General features: G+C 44.7%; 1 protein-coding gene and 1 long non-coding RNA gene across 8 annotated transcripts in view; both read left to right on the top strand.

The window, feature by feature from the left end:
• Positions 1–5,363, top strand: part of LOC142046743 (uncharacterized) — a 12,982-nt gene extending 7,619 nt beyond the window's left edge. Inside the window, exon 2 of the long non-coding RNA XR_012655741.1 lies at positions 3,075–5,363. This is a non-coding gene — a long non-coding RNA (uncharacterized LOC142046743). The remainder of the gene's footprint in view (positions 1–3,074) is intronic.
• Positions 5,364–7,385: 2,022 nt separating this feature from the next.
• Positions 7,386–26,399, top strand: part of LOC116827619 (acyl-CoA (8-3)-desaturase-like) — an 89,455-nt gene continuing 70,441 nt past the window's right edge. For 3 of the 7 annotated variants that reach the window (XR_012655739.1, XR_012655740.1, XM_032785284.2), the window contains exon 1: positions 10,688–11,238. Coding sequence is in view for 5 of the 7 variants with exons in the window: in XM_032785284.2 (XP_032641175.1) it covers positions 11,008–11,238 (231 nt within the window). In the remaining 2 variants the exon portion in view is untranslated. Of the gene's footprint in view, positions 7,885–10,687; positions 11,239–24,160; positions 24,545–26,399 lie in introns of those variants that run through there. The other 4 variants (XM_032785288.2, XM_032785289.2, XM_032785285.2 and 1 more) reach the window with 4 other exon arrangements.

Genomic DNA, 26,399 nt, shown 5'->3' with positions numbered 1-26,399 from the left:
CAAAATGATTGTCTGCTGTTGCTTTCACGGAGGGAGGAGTGAGTGACGACAGTTACCCAGAATCACCCACGACACTGTTTTTGCCTCATCAGACATTGAGATCTCATCCCAGAAGTCCAGTGGGTGGGGGAGACTGTGGGAACTATGGGATAGCTATGGGATAGCTACCCGCAGTGCAACGCTCCAGAAATCGAAGCTAGCCTCAATACATGGACGCAAACGGCCAAATTAATGTGCTTAGTGTGGCCACGTGCACTTGACTTTATACAATCTGTTTTACAAAACCGGTTTATGCAAAATTGGAATAACCCCGTAGTGTAGACGTACCCTAAGCTTAATACACTAAAGAAACTGGTTACAAGTAGTAATTTCTCACCTTAAATGTTGTTTTAGACATTTCTTTCACAAGCCAGACACCTTTTCCAGCCTGGGATCAGCTCTTCTCTCACCTTTCGTCTTTGTTTCTCAGATGTTTCCAGCAGTCACCCTGGGTGCGGATTCAGTGAAAAATAAACCCTGATTAAATCACTCCCTGGCCTTAAATAGGTTTTACATATGGCAAGAACCCTTTGTTTCCCTGCCCTCAGTGGAAAAATACTGGTACTCTATCATGGAATCCAGTACCAGATGGCATGATCACATGATTCTGCAGTGTCAAAGCAACCATAAGTCAACGGTTGTTTGTAGCATCCCATGAAACTTCTCAGGAAGGTGGGAGAGTAGTATCTTCAAAGATCTATTGTTCTCCCTAATGGTCCATCCAGACTGATTGCATTCTGTCTGGTGGGCATTCCCCAGGTGTAAACCCACTTGTAATTGATACAGTCGATATTTCTAACTTCAGATACAGAAATGATACATGCATACAAATATGAAAATCGTATTCAGTAAATTATAACCTTTCCAATGTTACCTCACAAGACCCATCTTGTGTATCAAAATACATCTTAGATATGCTATAATTATATTATAACAATATTCCTGTGAAGGATATGGGGTGTAGTGTTACAATGCTTTGTGTTCTTGAGTCTGAAACCTGAAAATGTCCAACTGTATATCCAGCTGTTATTGAGGGTTGTGCAGTGGATTGGATCATGAGCATTAAAGTTGTTTTATGGGATGTAGAAGGGGAAAACTGTGTCACTCCTTATTTTATCTTTAGTAAAAGGCTATGGAAAATTATAGTTTTCTTGTGTACCTTGCATTGTAGCTTATTTATTAATTTGTAGTAGTTTATTGCATAAATGATTCCATTAAATAGCAACCAAAATATAAAATGTTGTGAGACTCATGATAAAATATCTAGAGTTGACAATACTGCTCAAATACACTGAAAAAGAGAAAACAACACAGGTCATTACCTAGTGGCAGCAGGGGGAGAGAAGGAAGGTAGGTCTCAGGATTAGGTTATGTAACCCATACCCACTCAGTGAGGCTCGCTCTCCCTCCATGGTGGTGGACCTGGCATGTGTGGAAGCTTGACAAGCCTTCTATTCAGTGGCCTCCTCTGCCCAGGTCAACTGGGTCAAGAACTCTGGTCTGGTGGTGTGGGATGGGTGACATGCAGACTCCCTCCCACCCATGCTTTGTACCATTCTGTAGGGTGTGGATCCCTTGCTCTATCTGGGTGTATATCTTTCTGCCACCAATCCCTCCCCACTGGAGAGTTGGACCAGTGTAGAAGCCAGGGTGTCTAACCTGTTGCAGAGGTGGATGGGGCTTCTCCTCTGCCTTCCTTTCAGGGGAGGGCACTGGTACTCAACCAGCTGGTTCAGTCCATGCTCTGGCAACAGTTCAACAACTTGAGCCCACCTCTAGGACTCCTGAACAGCCTCCGATGAAGGTCCTGGCGTTTTTTTGGCCAGGGCTGCATTGGGTCTCTGCAGGTATTTTGAGCTTCCCCCTGAAGGAGGGCAAACAGGACCTGGTCTTCAGCCACAGCCAGGTCCATTCATTCCACCTCCACATCCTTCAGAGGTTCCTTTATAGTACAGGTAGTCTGGCATGGAGCATACTGGTGCACACCTTCCTCCACCAACTTTGAGGGCTCCAATATGACTGGCAGCTCTTTTATCTCCACCCAAGAGGTCTCCCAAGACTTCTTTGAGCTGCTGGTCTTTTACCAGGACTGCCTGAAGACCTGGAACTAGTTTCAACAACCAGGTTATGGCAGCCACTGAGAGGGAGAACTTCCTGGAAGAACCCCTGCTACACAACCCCATCTACATGTGTAGGTGGTAGAATCCCTCTTGGTGTGCTGGAGGTTAGTCCTGGCTGATGGCACGAGAATCTGAGACCTCCTGGACTACAGTCAGAGAGACTGGGGGGACTCTGTTGCACTCAGCCAGTGCATGTGTTTGTCCACACCGAGGGCTCCCTATCGTGTTCCAGGAGATGAGGACAGCCTTCCCTCCTGTTTCTTTTCCTTTCCTTGAACAGGAACTGCAGGAAAGTGCTCTCTGCCCACCCCTCACCCCAAGTCCTGAGGAATTTGTGTTTAGGCCCCTGCAGTGTGATCTTGCCTGGCCATCCCTGATGCACTATCTGTGTTAGCAGCATAATATCCAGCCAATCTGCCTCCAAACCACACCCAGAGAACATCTGTACATGCTTGTGCTTCATACCATTCACTTGCTCATTCTTGTTTCCCACCCCGACGCCAACTTGCTACCTGAGGATAGTGAAAAGGTGCATTGGGGCACCCTGTACTCCACCCTGGTTCCATGGCTTGCTGGTGATATCAGCAGGTGGCTTCTCCATAAAGTTGTGAGCACTAGTGTGTACCTGGTGTAGTTCATGAACTGTCCTGACACCTGCCCCTTTTTCAGAAGACGACCTTGGTACACATCTATATAGGGTGTGTCAGATTGCATCTCCTATTCTGACTCCTCCAGAACCTCCTCATCAACCTCCTCCGGGTGCTGACCAAAATGGCCATTCATCACACCAGGAGGAGGAAGTTCTGTTTATTTCTTAGGCAATCTGCTTTGATCTGTACACTCACTACTTACAATCACTTAAAATCTATCTTTCTGTAGTTAATAAATTCGTTTTATATTTTTTTACCTAACCAGTTGTCCAGTGAAAGCTTCATAAGCCAGGAGAGCAGAGGGTAAGCGGCACCTCCTAGAATGACTGAAAAAAATCCTTCCTGTCACCATGGACTTTTCCAGGCAGCCCCACATAAATATTGGTGAACCTTTCCTGATGATCAACAAGGCCTTGCAGTATCATGGAGAAATACCCATTTCTGTTGATGAAATCTGAGGCCTGGTGTTGGGGGTGGGAGGCAAAAAGTAGGCACATCAATCTCATCGATGAACCCTCTACAATAAGGGAACCTTAACCATGCAATCATTAATAGCTGCCTGCACATTGGCTAGTCTTATGACATGAGAGGATAGGATCTTCTTGATACCAGCATACCCCTTCATTACAACAGCCCTGACAGTTGATTCTACTGTCACCAAACTGGTTAACAACTGACTGGTAGCAATCAGGAGTAGCAAGTTTCCAAATGGCAATAGCAATGCATTTCTCCACACTGAGGGCCGTCATGTGTGGAGGTCTGCTGCTGCAGCTTAAGTGTAAGCTCTGCACAGAGTTCTAAGAAAGTTGCTTTTAAGATCCTGAAGTTCTGCCTTCCACTGCTGGTCGTCGGAGGTCTAGATTACTATCCTGTCCCACCAGTCATTATTAACTGACTGAGCCAAATGCAGTGCTCCACCATGAGACACTGTTCCAGGAAAAGATGTAAGTAAGAGAAGTGTTTGTTGTTGCGTCCTTAGGGGCCCTTATCACCCTGGTTCTACAGTCACTGCATGTCTTTAGATAGTCTACCAGTAGTCTGTTTATATTCATGAGTATGTGAGGATTACAGCGATCATTGGCACTTCTTCCATGCTGCCTGACAGTGCTTTAAAAATGCCACTGGATCATAGAAACAGGAAGGATAATTAAGTGAGGTAGGCTGGCTATCCATCTCTAGTATTCCCTTTGGTGTGTGCTCCCTTGCAGTCAGAGTAAAACAAATAAAAAAAGTCAATATGCTTCTGCAGTCTGCAAAAAAACAGAGTCCTACAGCTTCAGGAAGAAAAGGATGGAAGTATCAGCTCTTCTCCTTTCTGAGAAGGCCTGGACAGTCAGGGCTCTCCAGCCATTTTCCCAGTCAGCAATCTCTTTTTCCAGGAGCCAGGGAGCTCAGAGTTACAGTCCTGCTTCTCCAGAGTGCATCTCCCCACACACACACCCTGAGCAGGCTCCCTTTTAGGTATCCACCCATCTCCAGGCATACAAGTGCATTGGGTTGAGGCAGGTTGTGCCCAGAGATGCTCTAATGCCTTTCTGACTGGGGTGAAGTGGGGATGTGCCTTACCACATGGTGAAACAAGGAGTCAAGGAAATTATTTTGTTTGACTACAAACTCCATAATTCCATTACTTTCCAGTAAAAATATCAGAATGCAGAGCTCAAAACATCTCAGAAGGCATGCAGGAGAGCTGCAGAACAATATACCATGGAAAACCTGACCAGAAAGCTGAGCACTCATTGTGAAACACAGCTATGCTGCATGGCCACATAGATATAACGCAACATTAACTTGGTCACGAGATAACAATGTGGTGTGTAAGAGCTGATTGCGCAATGGTTGTTGCAGATCGCTTAATACAGAAAAACAAAATGTGTGCCAAGTTAAAAGTGTAGACACACCCAGAGTCTGAACACTCTGTTCTGAATCCTATGCAAATCAAGAATATGCTTAGAAAACCTATAGGCTGCTGATGCTAGTATTTGTATTTGTATTTGTATGTGGGTAAGTTTTCCATTGTAGACAGTTACATATGCAGTCATTTTGTATAAAAAAATGTGCATTGCCTCAGCTTGTGTTCTCTTCTGGTTCCCAATCACGGTATTTGCGATCTATTTTATTTACCTCTTGGGATGGGTTTTGTTTATGGCTCTGAGACTGTATATCATACTGACCTGTGTGTGTGAGAGTAACAGAAACATCAAGTATCAGAGGGGTAGCCGTGTTAGTCTGGATCTGTAAAAGCAGCAAAGAATCCTGTGGCACCTTATAGACTAACAGATGTTTTGGAGCATGAGCTTTCATGGGTGAATACCCACTTCATCGGCAACATGTTATTTTGATATAGTGGGTGATCACTGGCACACTATACTGTCAGTTTCTCAATGACTGGTCGGTGGACCAGTGCCAGTCTGTGCCACCTCCCTGCCAGTGCCTGAGAGTTCCCTGACAAAGAATATTAATATTTAAAATGTAAAGTTTTTTGTATTGCATTTTACATGACTGTATTAATTCAATTATTTCTGAACATTAAAAAATAAACTGATTGAGCTGACATCGGTTGCCATGGTGCTGATATGCAAAGCACATTAGTTCACATTTGTTGAAAGGAAGTAGTTAACAGAAAGCAGCAAGCAAAATTTAAGTTCCAGTAAAGCGTTTACTTTGCTAAATCAGATAATGTCATTGTCAAAGCAGTTACCTCTGAATCTATTTTTCAGACTAACAAAAGTTCAGAAAAACAGAATAGAGATGTAAGTGTCTCTGAACATGATAAGGAAGAAGGATTAGAAAAGAAAAGGAAACATTCAGCCTTCAATCAAAAATACGATTAGTCTTACATTAAGTGTGGGTTTGTTGCAAGTAGGGCTGCTGATTAATCGCCGTTAACTCACACAATTAACTTAAAAAACTAATTGTATTTAATCACAATTTTAATTGCACTGTTAAACAATAAAATACCAATTGAAATATATTAAATATTTTGGATGCTTTTCCACATTTTCATATATATTGTATTCTGTGTTGTAATTGAAATCAAAGTGTATATTATTTTTTATTATAAATATTTGCTCTGTAAAAATGATAAACAAAAGAAATAGTATTTTCAATTCACCACGTACAAGTACTGTAGTGCAATCTTTGTCATGAAAGTGCAATTTACAAATGTAGATTTTTTTTGGTTACATACCTGTACTCAAAAACAAAACAATGCAAAACTTCAGAGCCTGGAAGAGTCCATACTTCTTGTTCAGCCAATCGCTAAGACAAAAAAAAGTGTTTATATTTACAGAACATAATGCTGCCCTCTTTTTATTTACAATGTCATCAGAGCGTGAGAACGGGTATTTGCATGGCATTTTTGTAGCCGGCATTGGGACCCTAACCCTAACCCTTCCAGAGTACTGCAAATTTATAAGAATCCTTCTCACTGTGCCTGTATCATCCTGAACTGCAGAATGGTTATTCTACAGCTTCAGAAGACTTAAAAATTATCTCCAGTTATCAATGGGTCAGACGCAACTGAATAATGAAGCTGTCCTTAACATGCATCAAGACCATACCAGGGAACTAGATGTAAATAAGATCCAGAAAGCTACAGTGAGACATAATGTCTTTAACTAGGACATTAGCGAAGACAGCTTGTAGGTGACTGTAATGATTTTAATATACTGTAATTCATGATAATGTAATTATGTAGTTCATAACAATTTGATCATTAAAATAGTAAAGATACCAATGATACACACATTCAATAACTAGAATATAAAAGAAGTGTATAAATATGCTGAAAATAGCCTTCCCCCCAACTGGCAGAGCGCCTCTTTCTCCCTTCACCCAACACACACACCTCTTCAAAAGCACGCACCAGCAAAAACAAAAGGCAGCGCCTATGCTTATGAATGCTCATTTCATGAAGATCTACTCTGCTGTAAAGAATTGCCACAAAACACAACAGGTGCAGAAATCTTCTGGGTCCTAAATGAGTATGTGACAGGACATGGACTTTGGTGGGACCACTGTGTTGGAATTTGCACTGACCGAGTGGCTGCAGTGACAGGCAGACATTCTGGTGTAGAGACAAGAGTGATGGAAGTTGCACTAACTGCTCAAGCAACACTGCTTTATTCATCGAAGGTCTTGGCAGCCAAGAAATTGTCTCCAGAGCTTAATGATTTCCTCAGTACAGTTGTTAAAATTGTGAATTTTGTTAAATCAAATGGACTCAATTGTCGCATATTTGCTACAATGTGTTAAAATGGGGTCAGAACTTATTCTTATATGCTGAAGTGCAGTGGTTATCCCATGGCAAAGATTAAACCGAGTATATGAACTGTGACATGAACTTGAAGCCTTTCTGTCTCAAAAGAAGTCTCCTCTGGCAGCATACTTTCAGGATTTACAATGGCTCGCCAAACCTGCATATTTGGCAGATATATTTTATCAGTTCAATCTCTCTATGTTGAATGTCTTTGTATTGGATGACAAGATCATGGCCTTTAAAAAAACTCTCCAAGTCTGGAAAGAGAGAGTTGGGCGTGATTGTTATGACATGTTCCCATCTTTTGCATTTTCGGATATTGATGACAGTAAAGATGAGATTCTGCCTCGTCTATGCAAAATAATTGCATCCCATCTAAAACCAATTCTTCAAAAGTTCAAGGACTATTTCCCATCAGACTCTGATCCACAAAAAGGAAAACAATGGGTTCATGATCCATTCTCCTCTCTAGAAACTGAGACCTCTTTGTCACTATCACTGGCGGAAAAGTTGCTGGAAGCGTCAAGTCATGAGGGTCTGAAGTTACACTTTCATTAAGTGACTCTATCTGTTTTCTGGATCAAAATCAGGAGAGATTACCCACAACTCAATGAACTAGATGTCAAAACTTTGCTCATGTTCCATTCCACATATCTCTGCAAAATTGGATTTTCAGTGATGACTGCAACGAAAACAAAATACAGCAACCGGCTGAGCAGTGAAAAGATGCTCCAAGTGTCCTTGTCAAACATTCATCCCCGGATTGAAAGATTTGTGTCTTCAAGACAGGTACAAACATCTTGTTATCAGTATGGTGAGCGAATCCATCTGATTGTTTATTATTTTTTAAAACTAAATCAACTGAATTATCTCTAATGTACAAAATGAGGTATACAGTTATAGACAAAATTATTGGTAACCTGATTTTTAAACATTGTTCCAAATGAAAAGTAACATTTTTAATATCACATAACTAGTTGAACTGGACTTTATTTTAACAAATAAACAGAATTGGAGTAGTGGCCCTGTGTTGGTAAGCAAGTAAGAAGTGTCTTACATGCAGATAGTACAAAAAGGAAACTCCTGGCAATACTGAAAAAATAGCAAGAAACACCAGTGAAACACTGTTTGTTTTTTGGTTTTTTTCCTCCTGCTCTCTCAAACAGTTCATGACAGTTTAGGAAGGCAGCAAACCCTGGATTCAGAAAGGTTAAGAAACACTACACTATGTGATGGATTCTCCCACCACTCTGTGATTGTTCCTTTGTCTGATTGCTCACAACCACCAACTCTATAGATGTCAGTGTCCTATAACAGTGGTTTTCAACCTTTTTCATTTGCAGATCCCTAAAAAAATTCAGAGGGAGGTGTGGACAACTTTGGAAATTCTGTCTATGGTCCATGAACCCATACCATAGAAATCTTAGACTGAAAACTGACTGAACAGAATTAAACTATAAATGTTGCATATGCTTGGCATGGCATTTGATGCAATGTGAGAGAGGGTGCTAAACTGTGGCCTTCTAGGGTAACAACATTTCTGGGGGTTGACCTGAAGGTGGGAGTATTCACATACTTTTGACTGGTCAGAAAAATGGAATGCCTTTTCTGGGATCTGAAACTCTATTTTCATAGTCCCCTTTCACTGGCCCCTTCAACATAGTTTGTGAACCCCCAGGGGCCATGGACCACAGATTGAAAGCCACTATGCTATAACATAGCATTTGTCATACATTATGTTTGTTGAGCTCCTTTCTCATTGCTGACATTCAATCAATAATACTTCCTGAGTGTCCTCCTTGTTACATTCTCCACCCATTCTTGTATGTGACCTTTCTTTCATGCTGCTCCTTAAGTTTAGAGGACCCTTCCTCTTCTTGTCTGCCAGCCATGTGCTCTGTTCTCACTCAGATGCTCCTTTAAAACATGTATTTTTCCTGTGGCTTTTCAGTTTTAACTAGCCAATTGACATTTCAAAATGTCTATTAAATATTTAAAAACACCCACCCTGCCTGTATCTTGGGACTAGGACCTACATACTACATTACTGTATATTAGACTATATGTCTATACGGGGTGGGCAAACTTTTTGGCCTGAGGGCCACATTAGGTTTCCAAAATTGTGTGGCGGGCTGGTTAGTGGAGGCTGTGCCTCCCCAAACAGCCAGGCATGGCCCACCCCCGCCCCCATCTGACCTCTCCTGCTTCTTGCCTCCTGATGGCTCCCCCGGGACTCTTGCCCCATCCAACTCCCCATATTCCCTGTCCCTTGACAGCCCTCTGAACCACCACCACCCCATCCAGCTCCCTCTCTCCTTCCTGACTGCCCCCTGGGGACTCCTGCCCCATTCAACCCCCCTGTTCCCAACCCTCTGACTGTCCTGACCACTATCTACACCTCCACCCCCTGACCACCATCCCAAACTCCCCTGTCCTCTATCTAACCCGCCCTGCTCCCTGCCCCCTTACCGCGCTGCCTGGAGCACGGGTGGCTGGTGGCGCTACAGCTGCATTGCCCAGAGCACCAGGACAGGCAGCTGCGCCACCTGGCAGGAGCCAGCCATGCCACTGCGCAGCTCACAGCACCAGGTCAGGCCACGGCTGTGCAGCTGCGCTGCCCCAGGAGCTTGCAGCCCTGTCACCTAGAGCATTACGCTGTTGACACAGTGAGCTGAGGCTGCAGGGGATGGGGAACAGCAGGGGAGGGGCCAGGGGCTAGCCTTCTGGGGCAGGAGCTTAGAGGCCGGGCAGGAGGGTCCCGCAGGCTGGATGCGGCCTGGGGGCTGTAGTTTGCCCAGCTCAGGTTTATACAATATTGTACACCATGCTCCACGCGCTCTACTGGTCACTGGTCACTTCAGGTACAATTCAAGGTGTTAATAACAATCTTTAAAACTCATCATGGTCTGGGTAAAGTGTAGCTCTACTCTGAAAAGGGTCTGTTAAGATGGCATCATGGGGTTTCATATTTATTGTCTTTCAATGACTTTTGTATCAAATGTAACATGAGTTACACTACATTTTTAATTGCCAGCCCTGAAAACTCAGTCTAGGCTGTGACAGCCCTTTCCGGGCTCTTTCTGTTTTGTGCATCATCACTGAAAGTAAAAGTTCTGCAGACTAGTCAAATCATTAGTTGACCTCTGCAGCCTGCCTATCATTAGAGAATGCTCTCAGTGACTGAGGCATAAACCCCATTATCTTCAGTGGTTTACATTAACATATCTGAGTAGAAATAGAAATAAGGCCAGGAAGATAATACTGTATCTTTTACTGGACAAACTGCCCTGAAACAGACAAGCTTTGGAGCTTACAGACTCTGAGGAAGAGCTCTGTTTCACTGGAACTCTTGCCTCTTTCCCCAACAGAAGTTGACCTAGCAAAAGATTACCTCGCCCACCTTGTCTCTCCTTCATTATGTATTGTCCTAGCTAGTGAAGCTCAGAGGGGAATTTACCAGGTGCCACAGCTGGTGGCAGCAGGATAGTCTCACTTGACAGCCTGAGCCTGTCCCTCTACAAGCAGTTCAGGGTAGGGATTCCAGCTCTTCTCCCCTGCTCCCTCAGGCTCAGGAAAAGGCGAATGGGAGTGATTTTAGCAACGTGGGACCCTTTAAGAAATAAAGTAGTAAATTGTCCGGCTGGGATTTGATTGACTGCTGGGATCGCCAGTGAGTTGGCTTAGGACGGAAAAGAGCGGGGCAGTCAATGGGCTCTTGAAGTATGGGCTGTAGTTTAGGGAAGTGAAGTTGTGGGTGGGCCTTCGTGAGCCAATGGGTTCCCCAGGGCACGTCACGCCGGATAGATTAGGGGAAGGGCGCGGCAGAGGCAGGTCGGTTCGCTCGCAATACGTAGTTTGGTTATGATAGAGCGGAGCGGGCGCGGCTCAGTAACTGGCTGGCTTAGCGGATCTCAAAGCTGAGACAGCGGGCGGGGGAATGGCTCCGCTGCGGGGCCCTAAGGCGGGGATGGAGGAGCCGGAGCCGGGTGCGGGCTCCTCCCCGCGGCGCTTCACCTGGGAGGAGATCGGGCTCCGCACGGGCCGGGGGCACCCGCAGCAGGAGCGGTGGCTGGTGATCGACAGGAAGGTCTATGACATCAGCCAGTTCTACCGGCGGCACCCGGGGGGCGCCCGAGTCATCAGCAGCTACGCGGGGCAGGACGCCACGGTGAGGGGCAGCGGCGTCCGGTTTATCAACGTGGGCAGGACAGGGGGCAGAACTGGGACCCAGGCGGGCAGGGGATGGGATCCTTGGGATATCAATCATTGTGCGGGACAGGATGCCACAGCTGGTGGCAGCAGAGGGGAGGGCCCAAGTAATTGGCCTTGTACGGTCAGGACAGCTGCGTTGGAGAGCTATAGACAGTGACTGATTTATCAAGGCTACAGAAGGGGCAAGGACTCAGCGGCAGACTGAGGAGAAAGGTATTTGTCATACGAGAGAGATTTGTGCCTGCAATCGCACTAAACTGCACAGCGTTTATCTAATCTTTTATATCACTGATAGGCTGGTGACCTCAGGTGACTTCTAGCCGACTGAACTTCCCTGTTCAGTCTGTACTGGAGTGTGACAGATGTGTCACTTGAGATGGTTTATGCTGATAGTTGAGTGGCAGAGGAAACTACCTCTCCAAATACTCATGGATAGAAACAAATGTTCTTTTCACTCAGATCTCTCCCTCCTCAGTGTCAAGGATTCTTGTGGGAGAAATAATAACTGGCTGGTAAAACATTCTGCTGTTTTGGGGATCTAGGTGTCACAGGTTGCTTAGAGATGAGTTTCCTGTTTCTGTGGGTGGAAAAGAATCTGTTAACTCTTGGCACATTATGTAGATGTGAAAAGATGTCACTGCGCAGACAAACAAAGCTAAAGCCCAATATTCCATAGGCAGTGTTTCCGGCTGTCAGTCCCTACTGCCCAGCTGTAGATGTCCCTTTATAAGCCTCTTTAAATCAGTGTCAGACATTCAATTATCTGATGTCTTATTAGTGCAGACCACAAAAATATCCTTGTAACCCCCTGTTTCAGGGGCCTCCAGTCTTATGCCACCCTCTCTGACTTGGGCAGCTGGCTAGTACCCAACCTGAAACAATCCGAGCAAGACAGTTTTTACTAGCAAAAGATATTTTTCTAAATTGTTTCTGATTCATCCACCCAGGGGCGGCTCCAGGCACGAGCACACCAAGCGCATGCTTGGGGTGGCAAGCCACGGGGGGCACTCTGCCGGTCACCGCAAGGAGGGTCTGCTGATCCCGTGGCTTTGGCGGATCTCCCACAGGTTGCCGTCAAATTCATGGGACCGGGGACCTCCTGCAGGCAAACCGCCGAAGGCAGCCTGCCTGCCGTGCTTGGGGCAGCAAAATTCCTAGAACCGCCCCTGCATCCACCTGTGACTGAAAATGCAGCTGCATCTTACAGCCTACAGTCCCACTGAAATCTTTGGGCTACATTATGGCTGGGTTGCATTTAAGTTCTTTGTATTTCTGCTCAGTTTTCTTCATATAAAAGTTTATTTCTTGTTCACCTTTGGAGTGGCTATCTTTTTTTTTGCTTTCTCCTTGTGGCTCTTTAATACCAAGAACTCCTCTCTCACCCTTTCCTTAAATGGTTAATCATTCATTTTTGTTGCTAAATGATACAGTACCAGATCATACAATATCAGGGTTGGACTAGATGACCTCTTGAGGTCCCTTCCAACCCCCTGCTCAAAGGGGGACCAATACCCAGACAGATTTTTTCCCCAGTTCCCTAAATGGCCCCCTTAAGGATTGGGCTCACAATGCTGGGTTTAGCAGGCCAATGCTCAACCCACTGAGCTATCCCTCCTGCAGATGCTGGGGGACTTGTGAAAGAAAAGATGGTGTTTAGAAAGGTGCTAAAGATGTCTGCAGTTTTATTGGTTCTTCTGCCTCTTAATTGTGTTTTGGGAGACAAAACTAACACATAAAAGTGGTGGTCTTCCTGCTTCCCTTTCCAACCTTCCTAAAATAATAATTAAAAAAATCACTGCTGTTGCACATTGAGCTCCCTCATATAAATCACATCTGGTGTTTGGGATATTTTAGCCAATCCAGAGGGCTAGGATATCATTTTTGGTAGATAAATTTCAGAATTTAAACTTCCAATTTTGAAGCATTTTAGAACACTGTTTGTTCTTGCCTACCCTGAAAGCTGATCCATACACCCTTGATCTTATCAGCTGTGCACTACTCCTCGCTGGTTTCACACCAAAAAGCTGACAGGTGGGAATCACACATAGGTGCTGGAACTAGGGATGCTGGTGGGGGTATGGCAGCACCTCCTGGCTTGAAGTGGTTTCCATTTTATATATATGATATAGTTTACAATTTGGTTAAATGGCTCTTAGCACCCCCACTCTTAAAAATTGCTTCACCATCCCTGGAATTACATTGAGGGTAGCATGAGAAATATAAGAAGGAAGAGGGGTACTATTGATTTAAAGAAATATTCCTTAGAAAAAGTGGTAAAATACGAGTCAGGACATACTGGTAAATATCAGCCTTACTTCAGAACTGGATGTCACCTCTTCACCACCAATCCTGTGTTTATTTGTTTGATTTTTGCCTGTGGGAATAGAAATAGGAAATAAAAGGAACTGGGGCTCACTGAAGAAGGGTGAGGGGATAGAAGGGATCATGTGTGTTTCCTTCCCTTATCATTTTCATACAAGATCTTGAAGCTCTCCCTGTGGAGGGATGTGTGCAGGGAGCTCCCTCTCAGATAGGGGAAGTGGAATCAAGAAGAAAGAGGTAACCAGCAGTCAGCTAATCAGCTTGTGAGGAAGCTGGGTGGCTTTGTGATATGCTGACTGCCTTATTCTCAGAGGGTGGGTTTTCTCCAAGGTATGTAGTGGAGATTGGCATTCATGAGGAGGCTGTTTTTTTTCTCATTGTGATCAGATTGTGTGCTCAAGTGTGTGTGTGTGTGTGTGTGTGTGTGTTTTTTTGTGTTTTTTTACAAAAGGAGACTGATCTGAATGTACTTGCTTAATAGCACAATTATTTTCTCTACAGTAACACTAGTATTGCTGGCCAGAGGTAACAAGGAAATATAAATAAAATTATTTCACCAAAAAAGTGCATGGTCCCTTTAAGACTGTGGCTCATGATTCTTCTTTGTTAGTACTATCATTTCCAAAATGTGTTAGAGACTTTGCCTCCATTAGAGGTTACTGCCACTCTACAGCCACCAGGTGAATGAAAGGAGATATCCCAGTGGCTAGGGCAGTAGACTGGACTTGGGAACACTAGTTCAAGTGCCTGCTGTCTCAGACTCCCTGTGAGACATGGAGAAATTACTTAGGGCTTGGCTGCACTGGAGAGTTGCAGCACTGGTGGTGGCTTTACAGCGCTGCAACTCACTCACTGTCCACACTTGCAAGGCGCATACAGTGCTGTATCTCCCTGGCTACAGCGCTGGTTGTACTCCACCTCGACCTGGGGAATAATGACTATAGCGCTGCTGATGCAGCGTTGCTCCGCCAGTGTGGCCACCAAAAGCGCTGTTACTGGCCTCCAGAGGTATTTGGCGGTATCCCAGAATGCCTGTTCAGCCACTCTGCTCATCAGTTCGAACTCTACTGCCCTGGCCTCAGGTGACCAAGCATCAGACCCGCCCTTTAAATGCCCCGGGAATTTTAAAAATCACCTTCCTGTTTGATCAGCCAGGTGTAGAGTGCAATCAGTGAATCTTTCCAGGTGACCATGGCTCCATGTGGCAAACGAGCCCCAGCATGGAGCAATGGCAAGTTGCTGAACCTCATCAGTGTTTTGGAGGAGGAAGCTGTGCAGTCCCAGCTGCGCTCCAGCCATAGGAATTACGATACCTACGGGCAGTTATCAAGGGGCATGCTGGAAAGGGGCCATGACCGGGACGCGACGCGGTGCAGTGCAGGGTTAAAGTAAAGGAGCTGCAGAGTGCCTACTGCAAAGCCCGCGAGGGAAATTGCTGCTCCGGCGCTGCCCCCACTACCTGCCATTTTTACAAAGAGCTGGACGCGATACTTGGGGGTGACCCCACCTCCACTCCGAGGACCACAATGGACACTTCAGAGCAAGGGCAGGAGGAGGAGGAGGAAAGTGAGAGTGAGGTACTGGAGTGGGGAAGACACCCTGGAGTCCCAGGAGCCATGCAGCCAGGAGCTTTTTTCAAGCCAAGAGGAAGGTAGCCAGTCACAGCAGCCGATACTTGGTGGAGGACAAGCAGAGGAGCGGGTTACCGGTAAGCGGCTTTCATTTTCAGGATTGAAATTTTTTGGGAAAGGAGGGAGAGTTAGGGCTGCATGCATGCATGCCTAGATGCGGAACAAAGCATTGATGTAGTCTATCATGTCACGGCAATTGGCCTCTGTAATCTCTTCAAAAGTTTCAGCCAGAGCGTGGGCAATGCACTTGCGCAGGTTTCTTGGGAGAGCCACTGTGGTCCTTGTCCCAGTCAGGCTAACGCGTCCGCGCCACTGTGCTGCAAGGGGTGGGGGGACCGTTGCAAGACATAGGCAAGCTGCATAGGGGCCAGGGTGGAATCCGCATTGCAGTAGAATACCCTCCCATGCTTCCAAGGTGACCTGCAGCAGCGAGATATCTTCCAGGATAAACTCCTGTGGAAAATGTTGGGCTAGTGTTCAGTGTAGGTGCCCCCTGCAGCTGTTTGCTTTCCTCAATACACAGAAACCCTGAGGACAGTAGAGCCCTGAAGCAATCAGTCCCCCTTACTCACCATTTCGGGGCTCTCGTGGGTTATGTGCGCTCTCTTTGGGATGGGAAAATTATGCTATTGTGAAGACTGTTACCCTCCTTAACTGCGGGGGAATAACTGTCTGATATAAACAATGCTGCCTCTGTTAAGTGTTGCATTTTTGCCTTTACAGATGCAACCTTGAGATCTCGGCTGCCTGTGTTATCATCGGCTGAGAGACTCCAAAACCTCCGGAAGAAGCCACGAAAAAGCAAAGAAGACATGCTGCAAGCAGTTATGCAGCACTCTGTCACAGAGAATCAAAAAGTGCAGGACTGGAGGGGAAGGGAAAGCAGGATCCACCAGAGAAATGCAGCGGATAGGAAGAAAAACACAAAGCAGCTGGTAAGTATCCTGGAGCACCAAGCAGACTCTCTATCCAGGCGCTTGTAGCCATGCAGGTGCAGCACTACCGTGCCCGCCCCCCCTGCCACCCTTGTCCCAAAGCTCTTTCCCTTGTGTCCCCATGTCAGCTCAAAACCCCTTTCCCCAGCATCCAGGTTCTTACCACCACCACCAGCTGCCTCGAACACTTGTACGTTCACCAAGCAGCCCTGAGAACTATGACCATTACCCTCTGCACTCAACCCCCCTCACCATGCAGTATAGCTATCCTGAAGTGCAGCAGTCTTTGCACAGCACTCCAGACAGGACATATTCAAACCTGTGACTGTACAGTTCCCCACTCCCACCCCCCTGCCCTTTTAGGTTCCCAAAAACTTGTGTGTCTGTCAATAAAGTTATTTTCTTTTCAATAAATGAATTCTTGGCTTTGAAAAGGAGTCTTTATTATTGCAGAAAGTCAAAGATACCTTAGCCCAGGAAAGAAACAGGCACTGCAAATCAGCTTAGCAAACGCAGATTCCTACTAACACTGTAACCACTTCACTTCACTCCTGTGCAAGGCACCAAACATTACTGTTGGTTTTCAGCCTCAAATTCCTCCCTCAAGGCATCCCTAATCCTTGCAGCCCTGTGCTGGGCCTCTCTAGTAGCGCTGTTTTCTGGCTGTGCAAATTCAGCATCCAGGCGTTGAAGCGCGGAGGTTCATGCCTGACTGAATCTTTCACCCTTCCCTTCACAAATATTATGGAGGGTACAACACGCAGATATAACAGCAGGGATGTTGCTTTCCCCCAAGTCCAGCTTCCCATACAGAGATTACAAGCGCCCCTTTAAACGGCCAAAAGCACACTCCACAGTTATTCTGCACCGGCTCAGCCTGTAGTTGAACCGTTCCTTGCTGCTGTCAAGGCTCTCTGTGTACGGTTTCATGAGCCACAGCATTAACAGGTAAGCGGGGTCTCCAAGAATCACAATGGGCATTTTGATGTCCCGTACTGTGATCTTCTAGTCTGGGGAAAAAAGTCCCGGCCTGCATCTTCCTGAACAGGCCAGTGTTGGGGAAGTGGGATAGCTCAGTGGTTTGAGCATTGGCCTGTTAAACCCGGGGTTGTGAGTTCACGCCTTGAGGGGGCCATTTGGGGATTAGCCCTGCTTTGAGCAGGGCATTGGACTAGATGATTTCTTGAGATCCCTTCCAACCCTAATAATCTATGATTCTATGCGTGCATCATGTACCTTTCTGGGCCAGCCTGTGTTAATGTCAATGAAACACCCATGGTGATCCACAAGTGGCTGGAGAACCATGGAGAAATACCCCTTCCGATTAACATACTCAGATGCTAGGTGGGGTGGTGCCAGAATAAGAATATGTGTCCCATTTATCACCCCTCCACAGTTAGGGAAACCCATTTAGGCAGAGCCATCCACAATGTCCTGCATGTTCCCCAGAGTCACAGTTGTTCTTAGCAGGATGCGATTAATGGCCCTGCAAACTTGCATCAACACGATTCCAACGGTCGACTTTCCCACTCCAAACTGGTTCCTGACCAATCGGTAGCTGTCTGGAGTTGCCAGCTTCAAGATTGCAATAGCCACCCGCTTCTCCACCGGCAGGGCAGCTTTCAATCTCATGTCCTTACGCCACAGAGTGGGGGCGAGCTCAGCACACAGTCCCATGAAAGTGGCTTTTCTCATCCGAAAGTTCTGCAGCCACTGTTCATCATCCCAAACTTTGATGATGATGTGATCCCACCACTCAGTGCTTGTTTCCCGAGCCCAAAAGTGGCGTTCCATGGTGCTGAGCATGTCCGTGAATGCCACAAGCAATTTCATGTCGTATGCCTTACGTGACTCGCTATCATCATCAGACTCCTCACTGTCACTTGGATCTTAAGGAACAGCTCAACTGCCAAACGTGATGTGCTCATGAGACTCGTCAGCATACTCCTCAGCAGTTCGGGCTCCATTTCCCACAGAAACCGTTGAAAGAGGCAAGATGGTGCCAAACGTGGATGGAAAAACAGGGATTGCTGGGATGTGAAGCGATGCATCACGGGGTGTTGGGACAGGAAGCAGAATGACCTGCCCCCTCTGCCCCCTTCCCACAACCCACGGCGCCAGAATGGGAAGAAGTGCTCTGTGGGATAGCTGCCCATAATGCACCACTGCCAACACCACTGCAAATGTGGCCACACTGCAGCGCTGGTAGCTGTCAGTGTGGCCACACTGCAGCACTTTCCCTACACAGCTGTACAAAGACAGCTTTAACTCCCAGCGCTGCACACCTGCAAGTGTAGCCAAACCCTTAATCTGTCTGTCCTGAAATTTCTCATCTGTTAAATGGGGATAATAGCACTTCCTTAACTTATTGAGATGTTGTACAGATCCATAGAACAAAAGATTGAAGCACTGTGATACTATGGTAATGGCTATAGAAGCACCTTGAAAGATACAATGTCTAGTCTAAACTATAATGTCATCATTCCTACTTTGTCTGTGTATCCATGCCCTCCAACAGGTACACACAAATGGAGAAACTAGTAGCCTTAGGTGTTTCCAACCTACTCAGTTACATAAGGTGTCTTACTACCTCGTGCCATGATACCAAATAGCTGTCAGCTCCAGTAAAAGAACTGCTGATGTTGTGCAGGTTTTTTCTGCTCTAGGTCCCCATCTTTGCTTCTCTCTTCCTTCCCTGATCAGCCCATTACCAAAAGCTAGCGATCACCTGCTTTCACCTTCCATTCCTGCTTGTAACCAGATGAGGTGTGGGTGGCATTAAAGTGTATCCCACTACAGCTCTTTGTAACATGTCTATCACCATAGTATTTATACACCAAAACAATTATTAAGAAATACAGTTTGCCTATATATCGTGATTTGTAAACGTAGGGTTAGATTGTTACCTGCACTGCACATTTCTAAAAGGGAGTAAGAAGTTCTCATACATCCATGAGTAAGCTACCTGGACATGTGGTTCATTTATAAAGGAGTAAGTGTGGCTACTCACTGGCTTACTAGCACCCCAAGCAAGTGAATGGGCCAGAGTAGCTGAGCCAGCAGGAGGAGGAAGTAGTTTACTGTTGGTATAGGTCTCATGAGCATGGAGGAAAGAATTGTGACTCAGAGTCACAATGCATCCCAACACTACAGCTGAGGTGGTGCAGCTTTGCCAGGGCTGTGCCTAAAGTAAAAATCTAGCCCCGAGATTATGATGATAATATAATAATTATACTTTAGGTTAACACATTACCTTTCATCTGAAGATCTTGCAGCATTTTACAAGTGCGGGTAAGGATTATTATCCATATTTTTAGGCAAAGAAACTGAGTACAGACAACTTAAGTGACGTGCAAAGACACATAGCAAGTCTGTGACAAACACAGGAACTAGTCTGGGTTCTCCTGACTCCCAGGCCCGTATTGTACCGACTAAACATGTTGGCTACCTCAGTTAAGACAAGTTGCAGGCCTACAATAGTGTTGCCTACCCTAGTGATTTTTATCATGAGTCTTGTGATATTTGGCACTAATGACGGTGAAGGAAATAAGTAGAAATGGGATAAGAGGGAAGGTCCTTTCGTGGATCAGTAACTGGTTGAAAGATAAGAAACAAAGGACAGGAATAAATGGTCAGTTTTCACAATGGAGAGAGGTGGACAGAACCAAAGGATCTGTACTGAGACCTATGCTGTTTAACATATTCATTAATGATCTGGAAAAGGGGGTGAATGGTGAAGTTGTATTATTTGCAAACTTTACAAGATAGATAAATCCAAAGCTGATTGCAAGAGGGCTCTTACAAAAGAGTTGCAGAGGGCTCTTACAAAACTAGCTGATTGAATTTCATCTGCCATTTTGTTGCCCAATGCTCAAAGTAATACATGTTGGAAAAAATAATCCCCAATATACATATACAGATGATCCCCCCCAACCCTGTCCAAACACCAGCATCAGTGGTCACTTGCACATTCAGCTTCTTGGCCCTGGGCTGGCGTTAACCTTGAGTAATGGCTTGGTCAGGGATGAATGGGCCAAGTTGGCGCTGTCATCTGCTATACAGGGGCTTGGAAGGAATGTGGTGACAGGTCCAGGCCAGTGCAGACACTAGAACCCTTCTCCAGGTCTCTGTTACCTTCAGCTCTGCTGCTTGATGTGTACAGGCAACAGAGCTATGTGTGATCAGGGATCTTCCTGTTGCTGTTTTCTGATCTCTATGGCTGACTGGGTTGGGGGCCCTGCACAGTCCCTTCTACAGATAGACATGAGACACTGCAGGGCTGTCTGGTCTCCAGGCTGCGGTCACAGCTGCTTGTAGGTGATCCACAAAGTGCTGCCCCTGCTGTCAGCTCTGCAGTGCAATGATGGAGGCTCCAGTCCTCTGAGGGAGGGGGGGGGAGGTATGGCCACCTGACTGCCACTGTAAGTATCCATCAGCATCAGCTCTGCCTCAAGACCAGCACCATGCATGGGTACAGTAGGAAAAAACTGGGCTGTTAACAGAACAGCACAAAGGGACATGGGGCAGTCCTTTGAACTCAGGCTCTGTCCCACAAACATCGGGACAGGTACCAACACTGGGCACTGGTCAGTCTGTGTAGCACAGGTAAACTGGGGAATCCCCCCTCCCTCCAGTTGCTCAAACAGGCACCAGAATCTTCTGGGTGATGCTCCATTAGCACAGGATGGGGCAGAATATTGGGGCCAGCAGGTTCTATAGCACTTGAGATGGGCAGTTGAAGGAGCTAGGAGCTACCTGGAGAGATGGGAACAAGCAGAGGAATGGGGGAGTGAGCTGCTGGGGAGTATGGTCATGAACATGAGAGGGAGAGAATGAGAGTCACCACCTGTCCCAGGTGGAAAGGGGCAAGTAGGATATTATGGGGTGTGATCCAGACCAGTGAGGGGCTGTGTCACCACTTACCTTGCAACCTGAAGTGCCTCCAAACTTAAGCTCCTCACAGTCAGCCTGCAGTTCACACCCTGAGTCTCTGTGTATAGTCACAGCCCTGGTGCAGCAGCTCTGACCCCAGCAGCCTGCCAGCAAACACCAGCTACACTCTGGCTCCCACCAGCTTTGGTTACTACTTGCAGGGTGTCCCTAACAGGCTTCCAGTCCCAGATTTCCACCCTGCAAAAAATGTGTTCTCCACAATCTAGCCCTCTTCTGGACAGTCTATTTCCTCTCTAAGGGGATCAACATACAACAGTCTAATACCATAAATGGAGGTTACCCAAACAATTCACAACACTGTATTAGTTTTAATTAAAGAATAAAATAAGTTTCTTTAACTACAAAGAGAGATTTTAAGTGAGTACAAGTAACAAGGCATTAAAGTCAGAAATGGTTACAAAAATAAAGATAAAACGCTTTCTAAACTTAAACTAGAGTTGGTTCAAGGTAAAATCTCTTACCACATGTTTTTCAGTACATTGGTGACCAAACTTTCAAGTCAGGATCTGCTCCCAGAGTCCAACAGCTGTTTCTTTTGTTGTCTTAAGTAAAAAGAGAGAGATGGACAAGGAGAGAGAACTTGGGGTGTCTTTTGCCCCTAACATCTATAGTTCAGTTACCCTTTGAAATGTATTTTCATGGGGGTTACCCCTAAAAGTTCATTCAAACAGTAAAGAAGGTAACCAGGTGTCTGGGGGTGAAAGAAGTTTCATGCTGTTTGTTCTCATGTCTGTTTGCTGAAATGCAGATTTTCCTTGGTTCTATCAACATTATTTGGAGGGGGAATTCATAACTTTACATATAATATTGCTATATACATTCTATCATGATATTATATACCAGTAAGTTATTAGTTTTCAAATGATACCTTACAAGGCATATTTTGTACAAAGATTATTACAGTAGGGTGTGCATTCCATCACAGTGAGAAAGAGAAACTGATTGAGAAGAGAGAAGTGACTTGGGGGAGAAGTGACTGAATTATTCCTTCTCCCTGCACTGAGAAGGGAGGATGTTTTGAATGACTGCCTCACCAGTGAGGGTGGAGGATATTTGAGTGGCTGCTTGATGTGGACAAGTCCTAGGGTCTGTGACTCTTTGACTTGTGGCCCAGGGGTTTGAATGCCCCCTGACCAGTTTGTGTTTAACATCCACTCCCTACCTGACTAGGTGTCCAGTATAGCAGTTCCTCGCCTTCTCCCTTCTGTTGATTTTTATGAACTGTGGGTCTAGAGCACAGAGTGACTTATATAATAAGATTTATATACCCAGTTATAAGAGGTCTTGGGTTGGAAGGAATTAGTGTACAGAAAGGGAGGAGAGGAGCCCCTGTCTCAGCCCTTACACACCGGTCAACACTTTTCACTGTGCAGTTTTATTAGCTGTACCTTCATGCATGATGTTGTCTTCCTTAGCTGTGCCTCGTGTGAGTCTAGCAGGAAGACTCATACAAATTAGATTGGGCACATGCAGCAAATGTTTTTCGAAGCCCCATGACTCAGTCAAATCAAAACCAATTTTCTCTGGACCACTCAAATGGAGTCAGGATGGGGTTGTATTTGAGTGGCTAGCCCAAGCAGCGGCCTGTGCTGCCACGGCCATGCTGCTATATTTAGTGCACTATCCTGAGCGGAGCTCACATGTATCTGTCTGTCTAAGCTGAGAATTACACCACCCTGCTGCAGTGTAGATGTAGTCTCAAAAGCCCTTCAGTATGGGTTGTTTCCCTGCCAATTTCAGCTTTCAATCCTCTGCCATTTTGGCTGTAAAGTCATTCTAGAAAAGGTCACAAGGAGGGGAAGTACTTTTTTCGCAATCTTTCCTTTACTCAGAAATCTTAGTTTGCTGTAGAGAAATAAGTGCCTGGATGTGCAGAATCTGTATGTGAGGAAAGGCAGGAAGAAGAGTCAAAGGTGATGTCAATGATGTGACCTTGGAAGACAGGAAACGTATTAATGGTTTTGAAAGGCAAAATAAATTCTGGGTTCGGACCAAATTAGTCCTGGTGAAATGCCACCAAGTCAGTGATCTTGGATCAAAAATCCATTTGGCCCATTGACTTTCTAGTGGCTATGAGATTCTCAAGGGGAGAATATAGGCAACAGGTGAAGAAGTGGAACTGGACTGACTGTAAGAGTTTGGGGTTGAGAGGTACATTTGGGAAACAGTGTGGAGGTGATACCAAACTCAGGAGAGTCACTGAATATAGTTATCTAAAGGAGAGAATGTAAAGGGAAAATAAGAGAGACCTGGAGGACTCTGACAGAGAAAGGAGTATATGAAGGGCCAAGATGGAGAAGTGAAAAATATAAGAGGATACCAAGAAAGTGGAGAACAATGGAAGCCCTGTTTCATAGATTTGTAATATCTAAAGGCAGAAGGGACCCCTGTCAACTAGTCCGATCTCCTGTATATCACAGGCAATAAGGCTTCTTTGAATTAATTCCTATTTGAACTAGACCATATCTTTTTGAAAAACATCCAATCTTGATGTAAACATTTCCATTGATGGAAAATCCACCAGAGCCAGAGTTATTCCAGTGGTAAACTACCCTCACTGTTAAAAACATGTGCCTTACTTCTAGTCCAAGTTGTCTTGCTTCATCTTCTGCCATTGGAACTTTTTATATCTTTGTTCTACTGTGTCTGAAATGGCAGAGGCCAAGGATAATGGTGATGGAGAAGAGACCCATTAGAAAGGCTAAAGGAGAGAGTAGTTAGAGATATAGGTGACAGAGATTTACTCTGAAGTGAGTGAAGCTCATACTGTAGAGGGTCAAAGAGAGAACTGGAGGAAGGGAAATGGAGGGGTCACGTGAGATTAGAGGTGAAGGAGAGGAGGGATATAGGTATTAAAGAGACAGGTGGTGTCAAAAGGATATTTTGGGATTGGCGACAGAGGGGAGAAAACCAGAGGAGAGATTTAGGATAAGAAAATGACTGGGAGTGGACAAGGCTGAGGACACACGTTATGGAATTGGAGGCTGGCGAGGAACAGAATAAAAGAAATTGGATTCCAAGACAGAAATTCAGGAGGGAGGGAGAATGAAGAAATGGAGAGGTCCTGCCAGATGGTGTTGACTTTGGCTTGCATTATGATGGCAAAGTGAGGTTACATATTTCTGATTCTGAGCATACCGTCTCTCTTAAAGCACTCAGCTTGTTAATGTGCAGCCACAAGTCCTGACTCCAGCATCACTAGCATAGATTTATAGTTGATAAATGTGCCTAATACACTGTGGTGCTAATGGCATCTTTGATTCAAAACACCACCTGCAGGTTCCAACTATCACAGCATATTCTGGAAGTTGTGCTACTTGGTGGCTTCCACTCAAGTGATGCTAGGAATTGGGGTTTCTTGAGGATCAGCGGGTGCCTCTTTGTCAGTGGCTACCTGAAGCTGGGCAGAATTTCAATGTCTGTGAGTATTGACTCAAAGATCAGGGCCATAAAGGCACTGCCTAGCTAGATATTGTTCCTGACCTTCAGTTTGTTTGTTTGATTCATTCATTGATATCTGTCTATCTAATCTGTCTATATTTGTGAGATTCAGGACAGAAGAAAGAAAATTACATTTTCTTCCCCAAAGAGAAACTATCATTAAAATATAAATAACAAAGGAGCAGGTTCATTTTTTTAAAAAAAATTATATTCTGCTATCCTACTTTTTTGTTCCTCTGTATTTTGTAATGGATCCCAAAGATTGAAGGGGAGGGATAGCTCAGTGGTTTGAGCATTGGCCTGCTAACCCCAGGGTTGTAAATTCAATCCTTGAGTGGGCCATTTAGGGATCTAGGGCAAAATCAGCACTTGGTCCTGCTAGTGAAGGCAGGGGGCTGGACTCGATGACCTTTCAGGATCCATTCTAGGAGATAGGTATATATAAAATGTCACTAAGGTCAAAGAGCATGGGAGCTCATGACTGGGTTTGTTCAAATGATTTGTGTGTGGATCTTGAGGGCATGTGGAACCTGTTAGCTCTAACAACATTTTGCCAGCTGAAATGTTGTAAAACTGGCAATTAACAAGTTGTTTGCAGTGTTGTAGTGGTGTTGGCCCCAGGATATGAAAGAGACAAGGTGGGTGAGGTAATACTTTTTATTGGGCCAGCTTCTGTTGGTAGAAGAGACAAACATTTTAGCTGTACAGAGATTTTCTAAGAAGTTGGTCTAATAAAAGATATTACCTCACCCATCTTCCCTCTGTCTCAGTTAATGAGTCGATGCATACCAAGGGCTTAATCCTTCACCATTCAAATGAATGGGAGTTTTTCCATTGACTTAAATGGGAGCAGGATCAAGTCCCATTAGAGCTTGTCAAATAGAGTTAGTACTGATAACATTAACAATTAATTTATATTGCAGTAGTGCCAGTCCCGGTTATAGACTGGGATCTCATTGTTCTATGTACTGTACATACAGACAATTCCTGCCTTAAGGCGGTTACAGTGTCCGTTGAATAAATTAACAGAAACGTTTTACCAATATTTTCAACTAGATTATGCAATAGGTATATATTTGCCCAACTCTAGATACTAAAGCTCTAGATACTAAAAGATACTTTTAAAATGAGACAAAATGATCATTTCTCTCAAAATATTTTATTATATTATATTAGGGTTGAAAGAGACCTCAGAAGGTCTTTCAAGGTCTTTCAAATTTTCAAGGATTATTTTTTCTGTAATAGGAGCATCTCTTTCAGATGACCCAGATATGAAGCAAGATGTTTTGAATCCATCTAATATTGTACAAACTACCAAGAATGACTCTTTCTTACCAATTTTTATACCCCTTCATTTCCACATCTCCAGTACTCTCAAGAGTACATATATGAGCACAGATTTATCATATGGATTTTTTTCTTGCTGCTATTTTTAAATACAGCACATAGTCGTGACTGAAATGTTTTTGAACAAAAAGACTTTCACGGAAAATATTACCTGGTTTTGAAAATGAAATTTGTCCCCAAAAACTTCACTTTTTTGAAACTTTTCATTTTTTGCAGAATGTTTTATGATTTTTTTCAGGATTTTTTTTTATTATTAAAAGGGTTACCAAAAAACATGATGGAAATGGTTATCAAAGCTTTTATTTCATACAAATCATTATTGTAAATAATAGAATTTTTATTTACAAAATTTCAGAAACACTGATACCATTTTTAAAATGTTTTGGATAAATGTTTAGATTTAAAAATTCACAAATAATTGAAAGAAGGAAGGAAGGAAGGAAAAGGGGTCTGTTTTGAACCCAGTGAAAGGGGAACAATGTTGATAT

This window comes from Chelonoidis abingdonii, chromosome 4, assembly GCF_003597395.2.
Source record: "Chelonoidis abingdonii isolate Lonesome George chromosome 4, CheloAbing_2.0, whole genome shotgun sequence".
Classification (NCBI taxonomy): Eukaryota; Metazoa; Chordata; order Testudines; family Testudinidae; genus Chelonoidis; species Chelonoidis abingdonii.
Note: the sequence above shows the minus strand (reverse complement) of the source record. Positions and strands in the feature narration are given on the sequence as shown.